Below are 15812 nucleotides of genomic sequence, written 5' to 3'. Positions count from 1 at the left end.
ATAAACTTCCCCCAAGCACCACTTTTGCTGCACTACATGAATTTTGATAAGTTGTGATTTCATTTTTTTTTTTAGTTAAAAATACTTTTAAGACCTTAATTTTATACTGAAACATTCTGAGACATGATGGTAAATTATTAAACCTCACTGTTTTAGACCAATAAAGCCCTATCTGTTTCAAATGCCAGTTACTTCATTTAAGGCAGTACAGCACAGCAGTTTAATAACCAAGACTTTCTCTTGACTATTTAAAAAAATTTCAGCTTGAACAATAGTTATATGAACTTAATCAAGTTCTTTTTCCTTAATGGCTTCATTGAGATATTTTACATGTCATAGAATTTTCCCATTTAAAATGTACAATTAAATGTTTTTTAGTCAGTTCACAGAGCTGCCTAACCATCACCACAATCAGTTTTAGAACATTGCATCAACCAATAAAGAAGTTCCATGACCATTAGTAGTTACTCTTTACTTCTCTCTTTCCCCTCTCAATTTCTTCTCCCCACCGTGCCAGCCCCAGGCAATGACTTGCCTAGTTTTCATTCCTATAAGCTTAACTTTTCTAATTTTTAAAAAAATTTTACTCCTCTTATCTGTGATTGTATGTCCTTTGACCAACATTTCCTCATTCACCCTCTCCCCTAACTGCCCAAGCCTTTGGTAACCACCATTCTACTCTCTCCTTCTGTGATATCAGCTTTTTTAGGTTCCACATATGAATGAGATCATGTGGTGTTTGTTTTTCTGTGCCTGGCTTATTTCACTTAACACAATGCCCTCTAGGTTCATATGTGTTGTCATAAATGACAGGATTTTGTTCTTTTTTATGGCTAAATAGTATTCCATTATGTATATTTAGCGCATTTTCTTTATTCATCTGTTGATGGACACTTAGGTTGATTCCATTTCTCTTGATATTTCTCATTATTAAAAATTGTAGGATTTATTGACTATGTATCTTCTAGTGGAAAATGTTAAGGAATTTAATGCCTTAAGAAATCTAGTTAAAAACATGTGTATAAGGTAACTTATACCTGCCAATTTTAGGTGGAAATAGTGATTTTTGTTTGTTTATTTTTAAAAACAAAATAAATCATTATTTTTAACTTGGAAAAAAATGTATTTGTTCCAGTTTTAGTATATAATGAAGTCTTACTTCAGTTTTCCTTCCCAGGTATTTGAGAAGTTTTTTATTTTGATGGGTTTTTTTCCAATCATATTTTCCTAGGGTACACTGAAATAATTAGAAGATATTTTATGTTTTCATTTAAGGAATATAAACAAACATACATATTATAGTAATCTTGTACATTAATTGCCTATAGAGTTTAGTAGCAGGAATAGCAACTCATTGAACAGTTTTTGAGATCAAAAATCACAAATCGGTAATTTTGTCCTGCAGTTTTTCACAAGACAGACTAATAGCCACAAAAAAGGGAACCTAAAGTATTTGCAAGATGCAGAAAAATGTAGGTCACAAATGAGTAATAAGTCATACTGTGTGAAAAGCATTGAAAGGCATGACTAATATTTCAAAAGCTTTTGTCTTCTCAGTAAGACATAATTTGTGTGTGAAACAGTCCTGCAGAGAGTGCTTTGGCATTTAAAGAAAAAAAAGAATTCTCTGGGAGGCAGAGGTTGCAGTGAGCCGAGATCACGCCACTGCACTACAACCCAGGTGACAGAGTGAGACTCAGTCTCAAAAAAAAAAGGATTCTTATTCACAAATAGCATGTATGCCACAAAAATCAATTGCCAGCAGTTTTGATTTATATATATATTTGTATTATAGATTAAACTTCAGATTAAATTTATTCTATTTTTAAATTTGGGATGCTTCAAAGAAGAACAAAGGTGATGCATAAAAGAATTAAGGCAATTTCCATAGAAACAAAATCCAAATCCTAAATAAGCTATTTTTTTTCTAATAACTCTGTGGGGGAGTTGAACTGTGCCAGATTCCAGAGGGCATTTGATTGACAACACTTGAATGCAAAACATTGTGTCCAAGAGAAAGACAGGGAAGAATGTTGATATTTTTCAAGAATGTAACTATTTAGTAATATACAAGAAATAGAGAAACAAGAACAACTCAAAATAAATTAGCTACTTTAAGACTGATTTTCATTTTCTTCTATGAAATCAAATGGGTTAATTTCTAACTTAAAACTGGAAAGCAACTTTTGAATCTCATAAATTTACTATGCATTGAATAAATGGTAAGGACCATTTTGTAGTTATTGAGATTTAGTTGAAATATGCTATGTTAAATGAGTAAGTTGTTTTATATTTGCAGAGCTTAAAAACAATAAGTTAAATAAGTAAACTTTTATAATTGCAAAGCTTAAAAACAATATGTTCCATTTTGAGACATTTCCTAAGTAACACAAAAGAGAAAGATACTCAATTTTTCAAGTAGTAATTTAAGCACTTTTTATATGGCCATTACTAAAAAAGTAACAATGTAAGTCAAATGTTTATGTTACTTTTTTTTTTAACAGATGGAATTAGACATGGCATTAAGTGACTTGGAGGCTGCAGATTTTGCAGAACTGGTAAGAGAAGGAGTGGGTTTTATAAAAGGCTCAATGTTGAATTTTTATTTTGTAAAGCAGTCATTATTCTAACTATTTACCAAGTAGATATATAATAATCTTGAAATACACATTAGGCCTCTGTTTTGACACTGACAAAATCTATTTTGCTTACCTTAAGATTTTCTACTCAGTTGAAATATTTGTTACACAATGTATATTATGGGATTAAAAATGATTCATTACATTTGACATTCATACATTACATGTCACTAAGAACTAAGCTTTTGAGGAAAATGAATATGGATGTAATACTGATTAAGTTAAATAAGAATCCTCTAGAGCTATACTTAAATTGGAAGTATCAATATGGGTTTTAATCTTTTAATTATTGTATTTCCTAGCTATGTCCAATGAAAAGGTCTAGCAATAGTGACCATCGCAGTATACCCAGGACATGGTGTATAAGTAACATTTCTCACCAAAAGGAACCAGGACTCCTCAAGAATTGGCTCATCCAAAATTGGGGCTGAAAATGTGCAAGATAAGTCTAAGAACATCTTGTCATATCAGAAATGCAGAAAGCTTTCCAAAAATTAATAGGGTTATAGTAGAACTCAAATTGTCATGAGACAACTTGAAGAGGCTCCCTCTTTAACATCTATAAGGAAATACCTACAAAAGATTGAAACACATCAGATATGTATAAGTCCATGAGTGCATAATGATACTTAAAAAAAAAAAAAAAAGGATTCTTATTAGTCAACTTTGCAGAATATGAGGGCACCAACTTGTTTTTGTGAAAACTGTTAAATGAAGAAAAATCAGACATTTATCCTGCCTTTCCTGTCTGAACCATATATCAACGTTACCAAACAGAGGTAACCTTGAAATATCAAGAAAGACTGACAGAATTGGAATATCACCATTTTGCAATCCCTCAATGAATTAATGGATCTAGGCAATGGTCATCAATAGCTGCTAATATCACAAAAAGAGAAACGGCAGATAATATGTTGTTCCTGATGGAGGCACACAGTTGACCTATAAAATATGCTTGATGAGGCCTCAGATGTAACTACCAACCTACTGGAAATACCGCTGAAAGGGAACATGTTAAAAAGACCCCATTTGGGGAAGAAGAGTTGCAGTCAGCAAAATCCAGACTGGCAAATATTGCAGGACACTTTCTTCTCCAAATAAATTAGAAAAAGGTGGTGGTGTGAGGGTGAGGAGAAGGGAGAGAAATTGAGAGAGGACTCAGATACAAGAAACTTAATATTTTATCAACCAAGTATATGTATGTCCTTTCTTAGATCCTCATTCAAACAAACTTTTAAAAACATCTACGAGTCAAGGAATCTCATAAATGAGACAGAATCTATTCTTGGGTCTCATACATTCAAGGAAATGTAAACACTAATGGCTGGGTATTAGATGAAAACAATTCTTTAGATTGTGATAATGGTATTATGATTATATATATTTTGAGATTCCTTCAGTTTTATGCATACATTCTGAAGTGTTTACAGATGAAATGATTTAATATCTGGGATTGGTTTTGAAATAATTCAGCATGAGGAGGGGAAGATGATTATACAGATGAAACAAGATGAGCCAAGGACTGGTCATAGTTAAACCTGGGTGACAATAGCTATGCAAGAACTAATTGTACAGTTTCCTTTTTGTATACACTAAAATTCTCAGTAATAAAAGTTCTTTTATGAAGTAATGGGAAGTAAGGAAGTAGAAGCCATGAAGTGTAGATTATCCTCAAGAAGATTGCAGGTGAAAGTGAGAGGAGAAAGTTAGCTTGAAGGGGTAACTGAGTCTTAGCAAAGACCCTAAACAAATGGAGGGGTGTTTTGTCTGTACAAATAATAGAAATTTAAGCATGGTGAACTCTTCCTGGTAAGCTTTTCGTGGCTCATAATTTTTTTACTAATGGAAAGTGTTTAGATGGATATTAGCCATTAGGAGCAGTTCAGATCTAAAGTATTAAAATATCCCGTGTTTGGAACTTACATCCAATACGTTTAATTTAAAAATCTAATTCATGCCTTTATGGAACATTATTTTAATGAGCAGTGGAGTTAACAATATTTTCTGTGGTTAAAAAATGATCTATTGGGATTCCTTGGATACAGAAAAATAACGTAATTCATAAAAGAAAAAAATGGATAAATTGAGAATGTAAAATGGTACAGTTACTTTGGAAGACAGTTTGGCAGTTTCTTAATAACTTAATAACTTAATAAAACGTATACCTACCATATAATTCAACCAGTCTGTTCCTATCTTTTTAAACCAAGAGAACTGAAAGCATATGTAATACAAAGATCTGTATACAAAGTAACTTTATTTGTAATAGCCAAAATGTGGAAACAGCTCAAATAACTTAACTGTCCATTAGCAGGGGTGAATACCAGAACAAATTTTGGTATATTCAGGAATGGACTACTACTCAGAAAAGAAGGTGGTGTAGGGAGGTGTCGAGGGAACTGTTCTACATCTCAATTTTTGTAGCACTTACATAACTGTATGCATTTGTCAAAACTCACAGAACACAAATTTTGCCTTAATTTTAAAAAATATGAAAATAAGGATCTCTTCTAAATGTTTTGGTGAAATTAGATTTAAGATTTAATCTTATATCCTGATGCTGTGTTTTCCTTAGTTTTTAAAAATTATTATTAAGGTATAATTTATTTTCAGTAAATTCTTTCGTGCCCCTTTACAGTCAACCACTCTCCATACCCCCAACCTCTGGCAATCACTGATTTGTGTTCTGTCCCCATGATTTTGCCTTTTCCAGGATGTCATATAAGTTAATCATCCTGCTCAACCTGGCCTTAATGCTGCTCTGGCTACTCAGCTGACCTCCTTTTACCTTCTGATACCTGAACATCCCTGCCCTGTTCAGCTCCACAGTTCCCAGCTCTTTGGTTCTTGGTCCATGACTGGGCCTCTGACAGCCACTTAGAATAAAGCAGACATTCCACATGTGTCTTGAGAATTTAAATAAACAATCATATAGTAGTTAATTTATTGTGTCTGGCTTTAACTTAGCATAATGGATTTAAGTTTCATTCATGCTATTGTACAGGCAGTTCAGTTCTTAATATCGCTGAATAGTCGTATTCCATCATATAGATGTGTCACAATTTGTTTATCCATTCCCCAGTTAAGGAATGGTTAGTTTATTTCCAGTTTTTAGTTTTCTTTAGGTTTCATTGGGTTTAAAAAAAACTTATAAAAGTAATAGCTGTATACTGGGTGAAGATCCAAGCATGGTTCTTAAAAGCAAATATCTTCGCTTATCCCTTTCTATCACTTCCATCCCCAGGTGTAACTGTCCTTATAGATTGGAATGTATCCTTCCAGACCCTTTTCCATATATATACACTCCCACACACAAACAAACACACATGTATATAGTTGGTGGGGATGCTACTTTTAACAAAAATCAGATGATAATGTATATTTTGTTCTGCAGCTTGCATGATTTGCTGAGCAGTGTATCCTAAAAACTTTTATGCCTGCTCCAATAGATCGGTCTTATTTTTTTAACATATGTATGATATTCTGTGGTATATCTAGTTTTGCTGGCCATTCCTCCCTTGTTGATTTTCATGTTATCTCTAATTTTTCTGTATTACAAATAATCCAACTGATTCCACTGCTTGAGTATTCCTGTAGATTTCTATAAGTAGAATTACTCAAAGGGTATGTATACTTAATTTTTTTTACATACCCCTCAGTTGCTTGCAAATAGGTTGCATCAATTTGTGCTTTCAAAAATAGCATATGGTAATATTGGATATTGTAGATTATATAGAGTAAAAGCTTTTTGTCCTAAAAAGATTTGTTCTAAGAAATCCCTCATAGAGTAACAGATTTTACGTTCTTAGTATCTCTAATCAAGAGTCTTAAAAGAATAAAAAATAAGGTTGTTTTCAATGAAATAAATATATGTGTATTATATTTCATCCAAATACTCTGGTATACTGATTTCTAAAGATGGCACTATGAAAAATTTAGTTACTAAAGCATATAATTTTCATTTTAACTATTATAGCTTAATTGGAATTTTTATCACAAAAAAATTAAAATATAAAATCCACTATGAATTTTTCCCCCAGTCTGAGGATTACTATGACATGAGGCGGCTGTATACAATTTTGGGCTCTTCTCTATTTTACAAGGTAAGTTAAAGCTTGAAGTTGAAATGTCCAGCTGCTATATAAACAGACCTAAATTTTCAATACTTTTACAAACACGAAAAATACATTTATCTCTTTTCTTCTGAATATAGGTACCATAGATTAAGATCTTTCTTATTTTAGAGACAGGGTCTTTCCCTGCCACCCAGGCTGGAGTGCAGGCTACAATCATAGCTCACTGCAGCCTCCAATTCTCAGCTCAAACAATTCCCAGGCTCAAGCAATCCTTCTGCCTTGGCCTCCCAAAGTGCTGGGATTATAGGTGTCAGCCACCATGCCTGATCAGATTAAGACCTTAAAACAAGATTTGCATCTCCATATTTGTAAATATGGTAAATATTTATGATTTCATTGCATTCTAAAGCATTTATAAAGTATTTGCAAATGTGAGAAACAGTACTTAAAGAACCAAGTATGTAAGAGAGAAGAACAATACTTTCCTTGCTTTCCTTTTCAAAGAGTGTGTTTTTTATCCTCTGTTGAAAAGTTGGCCGGGCATGGTGGCTCACACCTGTAATCCCACCACTTTGGGAGGCCGAGGTGGGCAGATCACCAGAGGTCAGGAGTTTGAGACCAGCTTGTCCAACATGGTTAAACCCCGTCTCTACTAAAAATACAAAAAAAAAAAAATTACCTGGGCATGGTGGTGCATGCCTGTAATCCCGGCTACGTGGGAGGCTGAGGCACAAGAATTTCTTTAATCCAGGAAGCAGAAGCTGCAGCGAGCCAAGATCACACCACTGCACTCCAGCCTGGGGTGGGTGGTGTATGCCTGTGATCCCAGCTACCTGGGAGGCTGAGGCACAAGAATTGCTTTAACCCAAGAAGCAGAAGCTGCGGTGAGCCAAGATCACTTCACTGTACTCCAGCCTGGGGTGACAGAGTGAGACTCAGTTCAATTAAAAAGAAAAAGGAAAAAAGAAAAGTAACCTACATCTTTTAAATAAATCTTATTATAACATTTAGTTGATGTCCATGTAAAGCAAATTAGGCATCAAATAAATTTAAGTATTTTTATTTTTAAAAAAGTATTTTTAAACACAATATAAAACACATCTAACAAAGAATCAAGCAATAGGGAAGGGTGCACAGTGAAAAGTGAGTCTCTGTCATGACCCTGCTTCTTGACTTTACATTCTCAGAATTCAGTTCTTTTTTAATTTTGCTAAATACTGAAGCTGTACTACACAGAAGTGATCTTGATCTTGCTTTGTGCTAAGTCTACCTATTGGTAGACCTTAAGTTATCATTTGATCTCTATTTTGACCTCAAGAAAATAATATTTGCTTTTACTGTGTTTATCCCATTTGAAACTAGAATATTCTAAACCAACTGAAGAAGTGTTTATAAAACTCTTAGAAATATATTATGGCATTAATTGCTTTATATCACTGGTAGACTTTTGTTCTTTGTGATTAAATTCAAGGGTTATTTGATATGCAATCATTTGCCCAAGGATGATCTTATTGATATTGCTGTATACTGTCGCCACTATTGTCTGCTGCCATTAGCAGCAAAACAAAGAATTGGTCAGTTGATAATATGGAGAGAAGTGTTTCCTCAGCATCACCTCCGACCTTTGGCAGACTCAAACACTGAAGTCTTTCCGGAACCTGAAGGAAGATATTTTTTGCTAATTGTTGGCTTGGTAAGTTTACCTCAGCTTCTTTCTTGAGATTTTTCATCTTTTTTTCTTTTTCTTTTCCTTTTTTTTGGCTGGGGATTAGGGATGCGGGGGTGGGTAGGTATGTATTGACTTTCTAAATAAATACACAAACATGCTCATTTAAAATTAGTATGTCTAATACTAGTATTCAAGGAAATATTACATGTCCCTTATTCCTTTTCTTTTGCATCCATTTAATACCAATGGACAAATAATAATATCTAAGGAAAGATTTTAGCAGGTTTTTAAAGTCTTTTGTTCCCCTTTCTATAGTGGTTTTATCCATTGGCTTGTTTTGGGAGATAGAGGGAGACATGAAAAGAATATAGAATCAGAAACAGAATAAATATGTAATTGTAGATGAAAGGACTTCCGATGACTGAGGCTCTTTGACAGCTATCAGGGAATTCTGTGTCTCAAAAGAAGTGTTTGATGTTATATCAAGATAAGGCAATGTAAGATTGTTTTCAACTGAGATCAAGAAGCATTGATAATAGCCAAAAAGGAAAGATGAGGAAGGAAATTTTGATAATCATCATATGATTATGCCATGTGCCTCTATGTCTTCGGTATTTATAAGTTTATACAGGTACATTTTATGTAAATATTTTCATGGTAACTAAACCTACATTTGTAATTTTTTTCCCTTTAGAAACATTATATGCTATGTGTACTATTAGAAGCCGGAGGCTGTGCATCCAAAGCTATTGGGAATCCTGGACCGGACTGTATATATGTGGATCAGGTCAAAACAACTCTTCACCAGCTGGAGGGAGTAGATTCTCGCATAGATGAGCGGCTAGCATCTTCTCCAACCCCCTGTTTGTCTTGTGCTGACTGGTTCCTTACCGGATCACGTGAAAAAACAGATAGCTTGACCACTTCACCTATTCTCAGTAGGCTACAAGGTACTTCCAAAGTAGCAACTTCTCCAACATGTAGAAGAACACTTTTTGGTGACTATTCCTTAAAGACACGTAAGCCCAGTCCTTTGCGAAGCAGTGGAGGATCTGACAATGGTTGTGAAGATGGAGATGATGATGGCTTTAGCCCTCATACTACACCAGATGCAGCATGGAAAGAAAGAGAATCTCAGAGCTCTGATGGTTTAGAAGAAAGTGGAACCTTGCTTAAGGTGTGTGCTCATTCAAGTGTGTACATTCTGGGAGCTAAGCTGTCTCCCCAGTCCTTATTTTATAATTGCAAGACAGTTGATTTTAGTGGCATACCATTCTGCATTTGACATGATGGATGTTTCAGTCACTGCTGGCAAACCAATGATTTTGAACCAAAAAGAAAAAGAAATATCAGGCTAGGCGTAGGAGATTGTTTGAGGCTGGGAGTTGGAGACCAGCCTGGCCAACGTGGTGAAACCCAGTCTCTACTAAAATTACAAAAATTAGCCAGGCATGGTGGTGCACACCTGTAATCTCAGATATATCTGGAGGCTAAGACACAAGAATTGCTTAAACCCAGGAGGCAGAGGTTGCAAATGAGCCAGGATTGTGCCACTGCACAATCTGTCACTACAGCTTGGGTGACAGAGTGAGACTCTGTCTCAAAAAAAAAAAAAAAAGAAAAATATCAAGTAATAAGACAAGAGCCCCTTGACCTCGTTTTCTGTTTAACAGTACTTAGAAATAGGGAAACTTTAATCTTAACTTCCATGTTCATCTCTTTCTTCCCTATTTGCAATGATAACAGAGAGCATCCAAGCTGTGGGGCCTGTTGTGGGGTAATCTGACTAAATAGCCAATGAAATGTTCAGCAAAGAGAATCAGAACCCTAAATGTGTGTATGTGTGTGTGTCTGTATATGTCTCTGTGTGTGTGTGTTACCCTATTTTTATAGATTTTAAAATCTGAACCTGTATAATACTCAAAGATTTAAAAGTTAACTGTAAAGAGGATGTTCATTTTTCAGATTATCATTTTTCCTGATTTTTCCCCATGAAAATACCATAAAATATCCAAATGATTATCAAAACATTCACCCTGGGAGGCTTTGTACTTATTCTAGTGATGCTGCAGTCTTTCAAAACATTTTTGAAACTTGTCATTTGGGTGGATGGAAGTGATGCCAGATGAGAAGTCTGAGAAGCAGCACAAATAAAATATGAGATGCTAGTAGCATGGCATAAATAACCAGATGCAATCTCCTCATTCCAAACAACAGAATACTTTTGGAGCCCTAAGAGGGGTGTATTTGGAAATACTGACATCAGTACCGTACCTATTATCCCAGTCGATGAAATTGGTAGAAATAGTCTAAAAGGATTTGGACAGAGTAAAGAATTACCAAGCCCGGAACAGCTCCTAAGAGAAACTGATTTCACCTTTAAGATTCAGCCATTCAGCTGGATGAGGTGGCTCATGCCTGTAAATCCTAGCACTTTGGGAGGCCGAGGCGGGCAGATCATTTGAGGTCAGGAGTTTGAGACCAGACTGACTAACATGGCAAAACCCTGTCTCTACTAAAATACAAAAATTAGCCTGGCATGGTGGCAGGTGCCTGTAATCCCAGCTACTCAGGAGGCTGAGGAAGGAGAATCACTTGAACCCTGGAGGTGGAAGTTGCAATGAGCCGAGATCACGCCACTGCACACCAGCCTGGGTGACAGAGTGAGACTCTATCTCAAAAAAAAAAAAAAAATTCAGCCATTCAACAAATGTTGATTAAATATCTACTAAGTGCCAAGGGCCATACTACACAAAGTAGATACAGAAATGAGTAAGACACAGCACCTGACTTTGAGGAGTGCAGAGTCTAGGGAGGGAGACAAGTATGCATACATACAAACTTGGTAATGGCTCTGATAGGAGGTTTTCAGGGAATATCAGCATGCCATCCCAGAACATGACGTGGGATCCCTGACAGCCAAGTATAAGTGAAGAGGTACAAGTTAGCATCAAAAATATTTAAAGGAAGCATTGCAAAATGGTAAGTAGTTCTCTTAGAAGGATGTTTAATTTTTAAATTATTTCTGCTATATAATTCCATTCTTAGATATAAACCAATCTACTTAACTATATTTTTCAGGTCACTAAAAAGAAGTCTACTCTTCCAAATCCATTTCATTTGGGAAACTTGAAAAAGGACCTTCCAGAAAAAGAATTAGAAATATATAACATAGTGAAGTAAGAAACTTCCTTATTCTTGTTCACTTAAACTCTTTCAGGAAGTTTTACAGTGATAAAGTACAATTCTATAACATATATTTTACTCAGCAAATGTAATTCTGATGTATCTTACATATTAAAGGTAATATCTGTGGTATTTCTTTAATATTTCATTATACATTTAGGAAAATGACCATGTACTGTAAGAGAGAAAAACACACAAAGTAGTATTTCAAAATGTGAAAGTCCCCCTTTATTTCTCTTCCACAGGTAACCTCCCTTTTGTATATTTAATATAATTTTTAAATTAGAGTTTACTATTTTTAGAGTGTTTGGTGGATACAGTGGTGTGCTGTCCAGTTACACCATAGCTCAGGGTATTCCTTCCCAACACTTGAGAGTGGTGGCTGCTAATGCCTCACAGCTCCCCTAGCCATGTCACTCCCCCAGCCTTGTCCTACATGAAAGTTTGTTGACTCAGCTAAGGTTACACTCCTTCCTGGGAGGAGCCCACTTCCAATGACTAATGAATAAGTGAGTACAAAGGCTTGGCCCCTTGCCTAAATTGAAGACAATTCTGAAAGGCCAACCAAACTTCATAGTACCCAGTGGTATCCACTGAGGCTTGTTGCTGCCATAGCATATTTCACCTTCTCCCTCCGCTCAATCCTGCTCAGTCATTCCACCCCGACAGCTGTTTTTCCCAAGAGTACTTCCTAATGTTTCCTTCCAGCATAGCTCACTCTCAGAGTTTGGGTCCCAGGGAACTGGACCCATTACACTCTCTTTAGAAAACAGGTAAAACTTCGAACTTGCATTGAGTAGGGAGTTCTGACGTAAAAGAAACTGAGTGAGGAGATAATGCTTAGCAAGTTAAACTGTCTCTAATTATTATAATATGAAATGTTATACATTCACTTCTTATGCCGTTATCATGTGGTGATGCAGATCTGCCTGGGTCTTGGCAGACATTTAATTATGTGTGGGATGTCATGTGTGGGATCAACTGGTGTAATAAACTCAATTGCACACTTTTATTTGAACAACTAGACATGTACAAATAGAATTCACACACATACAGTACAGAGCTACCATATTCTTAATCATTGAAACACTTTATAGTAAGTTCAAATATATGTGTTACAAGGTTGTTAGGTAGGAAATTCTTTTTTTCTGAAGTCAAGACAAAAACAAAGTAACTTGTCTGCATAAAATATGTTAGAAATCTGAAGTGTTAAAATTTGCTATTTAGTGCCTCTAAATATGAATGTTTAATTTTTTGATAGTTAAACATGATTTTAAGACCAATAAATTGGAACCAAACCCTTTATGGAACCCAAAAGTACCTTCACAAAACTCTAGTCTTCCATTTAACAAAAGCTATTGCTCTGAAATTTTATTACCTCCATATCAGAATTTTTAAAATGTGTGTGTTATGCTGGCATTGTCTCTAGTAAAAGGAAACTCTTTTTTCAAGTTCAATGGTTTAAACATAAATTCATATGTGGTGTAAATCACAGGCTCTCCTATTTTAAAAGATGGAAAGGTATTTTTATACTATGTAGTTCATTTTAAAAGCATAATGTAAAACAGGATGTAATATACTATCCTAAACTATGTGCACCTATCTTTGTAAGATAAAATATATATAATATATTGAAAGTAACATATATAAAACATCTCATTCAGTAACTAAGTCCTACCCATTCTTCCAGTAGTTCTTGAATCCATTCACCCCTCTATTGACACTACCCTAGTTTAGGCTCCCATTTTCTTTCACCTGGTTTTACTGCAGCAATGTCTCAACTCCTATCCTACCCTAAACCCATTCTCAACTGCAGGTGTAACCTTTCTAAAGACTAAATCTGACTTTATCTGCTTTCTTATACAAATCTTTTGTCTTCCTACTGAGTAATTGCTTATTTGGTGATTTTTAAAACTTTTAGTTAATATAGACTGAGCGGGCCAGGCGCGGTGGCTCATGCCTGTAATCCCAGCACTTTGGGAGGCTGAGGCAGGCAGATCACCTGAGGTCAGGAGTTTGAGACCAGCCTGACCAACATAGAGAAACCCCATCTCTACTAAAAATACAAAATTAGCTGGGCATGATGGCACATGCCTGTAATCCCAGCTACTCAGAAGGCTGAGGCAGGAGTATCGCTTGAACCCGGGAGCTGGAGGTTGCAGTGAGCTGAGATTGTGCCTTTGCACTCCAACCTGGGTAACAAGAGCAAAACACCGTTTAAAAAAAAAAATATATATATATATAATGTATATACACACACACACAGACTAAATGAGTTTATGGTTTTTTAAGAGCTAAACCTACTTATTGTATTGTGGCTTATTTTTTAGAGAAAATTTGAAAGATAACAAAAATATTAATTCTAACCCCCCAAAAGAAATTTATTAATAATTCTTTTGTAAAGCATAATTTTCGTTCTATACTTTTAAAATCTGAAGATCTCCAAATTAAAATGTATATTTTAAATTATTTTCCTTTTAAAATAACCTTAATTTCTTTCATCTTATTTAAGTTACTATTTCTGGAAAGGTTGTCAGCCACCAGTTGTTAATGAGCCAGTTGCCCTATGGAAAAGTGAGAAAAGAGTTTGTAAATAATTTCATTCCCTCCCTATCACTGGTCTCAAAAAGAGTCCCAAGGCCATAAATCAGTGATAAGAAGTTTATTTGGATCATGCTGCCTAATTAACTGTTTAACAAGAATTTAATCTGCATGGATGATCTATGCAGTATCCAGGCTAAGAGCTAAAATATACCTTTTTCTTGCCTCTGTGCTTATGGCTGGAAAAAAATCAACTGAAGATATTTTTTAGTATAGACAGCCTTTTATCATAGAAGGATTAAAATGGGGCAGCTTGAGTATTTGAGATGCATGTGAAGAATTGCTGCAATCAGAAGTCAGCCCTGGAGAAGAAAAAGCAAGGTATTACAGAACAAGCTTCAGAGTCAGCTAAAATCTGCCATTTGGCTATGCGACCTCTCAAGCAAGTTAATCCAAGTCCTCTGAACGTTGATTTTCTCATGGTTAAAATGAGGATGGTAATGGATATTATCTTGCAATATCATTATAAGAATTAAAACTAAGGTATTTTAAAGCACCTACCCTGGTATATAGAGGGCATTCACTATATGTTAATTATTATTATTATTTCATTGTTGCTATTACTATTGTTCTTTTGCTTATCTTACTGCTGATAGAAATTAACAGTATTTATAGGTCCTGCTGGCCTGTCTGAGATTAAACCGGGAGGAAAGATGGGGAAGAAAGAAAAAATGAGTAAGAGAACATAGGAAAGAAAGAAGATGGTAATAATGAGAAGTGGTGGAATACAACAGGAATTGTCATGGTATTATATAGAATATTAATCTAACTTTTGAGGTCATCATAATAATTTTATTTTTCTTCAGGAACATCAGTTTGACTATCATGAGAAAAGACTTTAATGCTACTAACTTAAATGTATTTAGTTTGTTGGAAGGTATTTTTATATGTGCTCCACCCTAGACTGATACCTTGTTTATGGCTTTTAGCTATCTGGACCAGACATGAGCTGAGTCATTTAACACCAACCATGGAAAAAGAGGCAGTTAGCCAATTTGGGTTGTTTAGCAAAGGAATGATTAAGTTACTTGCAAATGAATTGATGTTTATTTATCCTTGCATAACATGTAGTATTTGTCTCCATTAAGGGAATTAATAACCCTAGCTTGTATTTCAGTTAAGGATGAAGAGGGAATTAAATGTTTAGCCCAGTCTCCCATCCCTAATTATACTACTAATATTATATTGTAGATAAAAGCTTTTAAGAAGTCTACTAAATTCAAAATGAACCAATATTTTTTAATTTACTAAAATTACGTTTTTCTTCTTTTTTTTTTTCCCAAGACTGACATCTGGTCCTGAGAACACACTTTTCCACTATGTTGCCTTAGAAACAGTGCAAGGAATCTTTATTACTCCTACCCTTGAAGAGGTGGTACAGCTAAGTGGCTCTATTCACCCTCAGCTAATAAAGAATTTCCATCAGTGTTGTCTTTCCATTCGTGCAGTTTTCCAACGGACGTTGGTGGAAGAGGTAAGGCACTGCTATACATATGGTTTTCTGCCAGTTTAATTTCCAGATCTCTAAGCATTCTAGTCTCTAATCAATATGTCCAACATTGTTTTCACTTAATTAAGTTTTTTTTAAATAGTCACTCAATCTAACTTGAGTGCCAAAACAGTTATACTCACAGTACTTCA

General features: G+C 35.0%; 1 protein-coding gene across 1 annotated transcript in view; it reads left to right on the top strand.

Annotated features, from left to right (window-relative positions):
* Positions 1–15812, top strand: part of INTU (inturned planar cell polarity protein) — a 76905-nt gene that overhangs the window by 55803 nt on the left and 5290 nt on the right. Inside the window, exons 9-14 of the mRNA XM_021666309.2 lie at positions 2505–2558; positions 6680–6742; positions 8187–8408; positions 9079–9561; positions 11466–11563; positions 15456–15645. Of these exons, the coding sequence (XP_021521984.2) occupies positions 2505–2558; positions 6680–6742; positions 8187–8408; positions 9079–9561; positions 11466–11563; positions 15456–15645 (1110 nt within the window). The remainder of the gene's footprint in view (positions 1–2504; positions 2559–6679; positions 6743–8186; positions 8409–9078; positions 9562–11465; positions 11564–15455; positions 15646–15812) is intronic.

This window comes from Aotus nancymaae, unplaced genomic scaffold (assembly GCF_030222135.1).
Source record: "Aotus nancymaae isolate 86718 unplaced genomic scaffold, 86718_ANA_hifiasm-v0.15.2.pri h1tg000033l, whole genome shotgun sequence".
Taxonomy (NCBI): domain Eukaryota; kingdom Metazoa; phylum Chordata; class Mammalia; order Primates; family Aotidae; genus Aotus; species Aotus nancymaae.
Note: the sequence above shows the minus strand (reverse complement) of the source record. Positions and strands in the feature narration are given on the sequence as shown.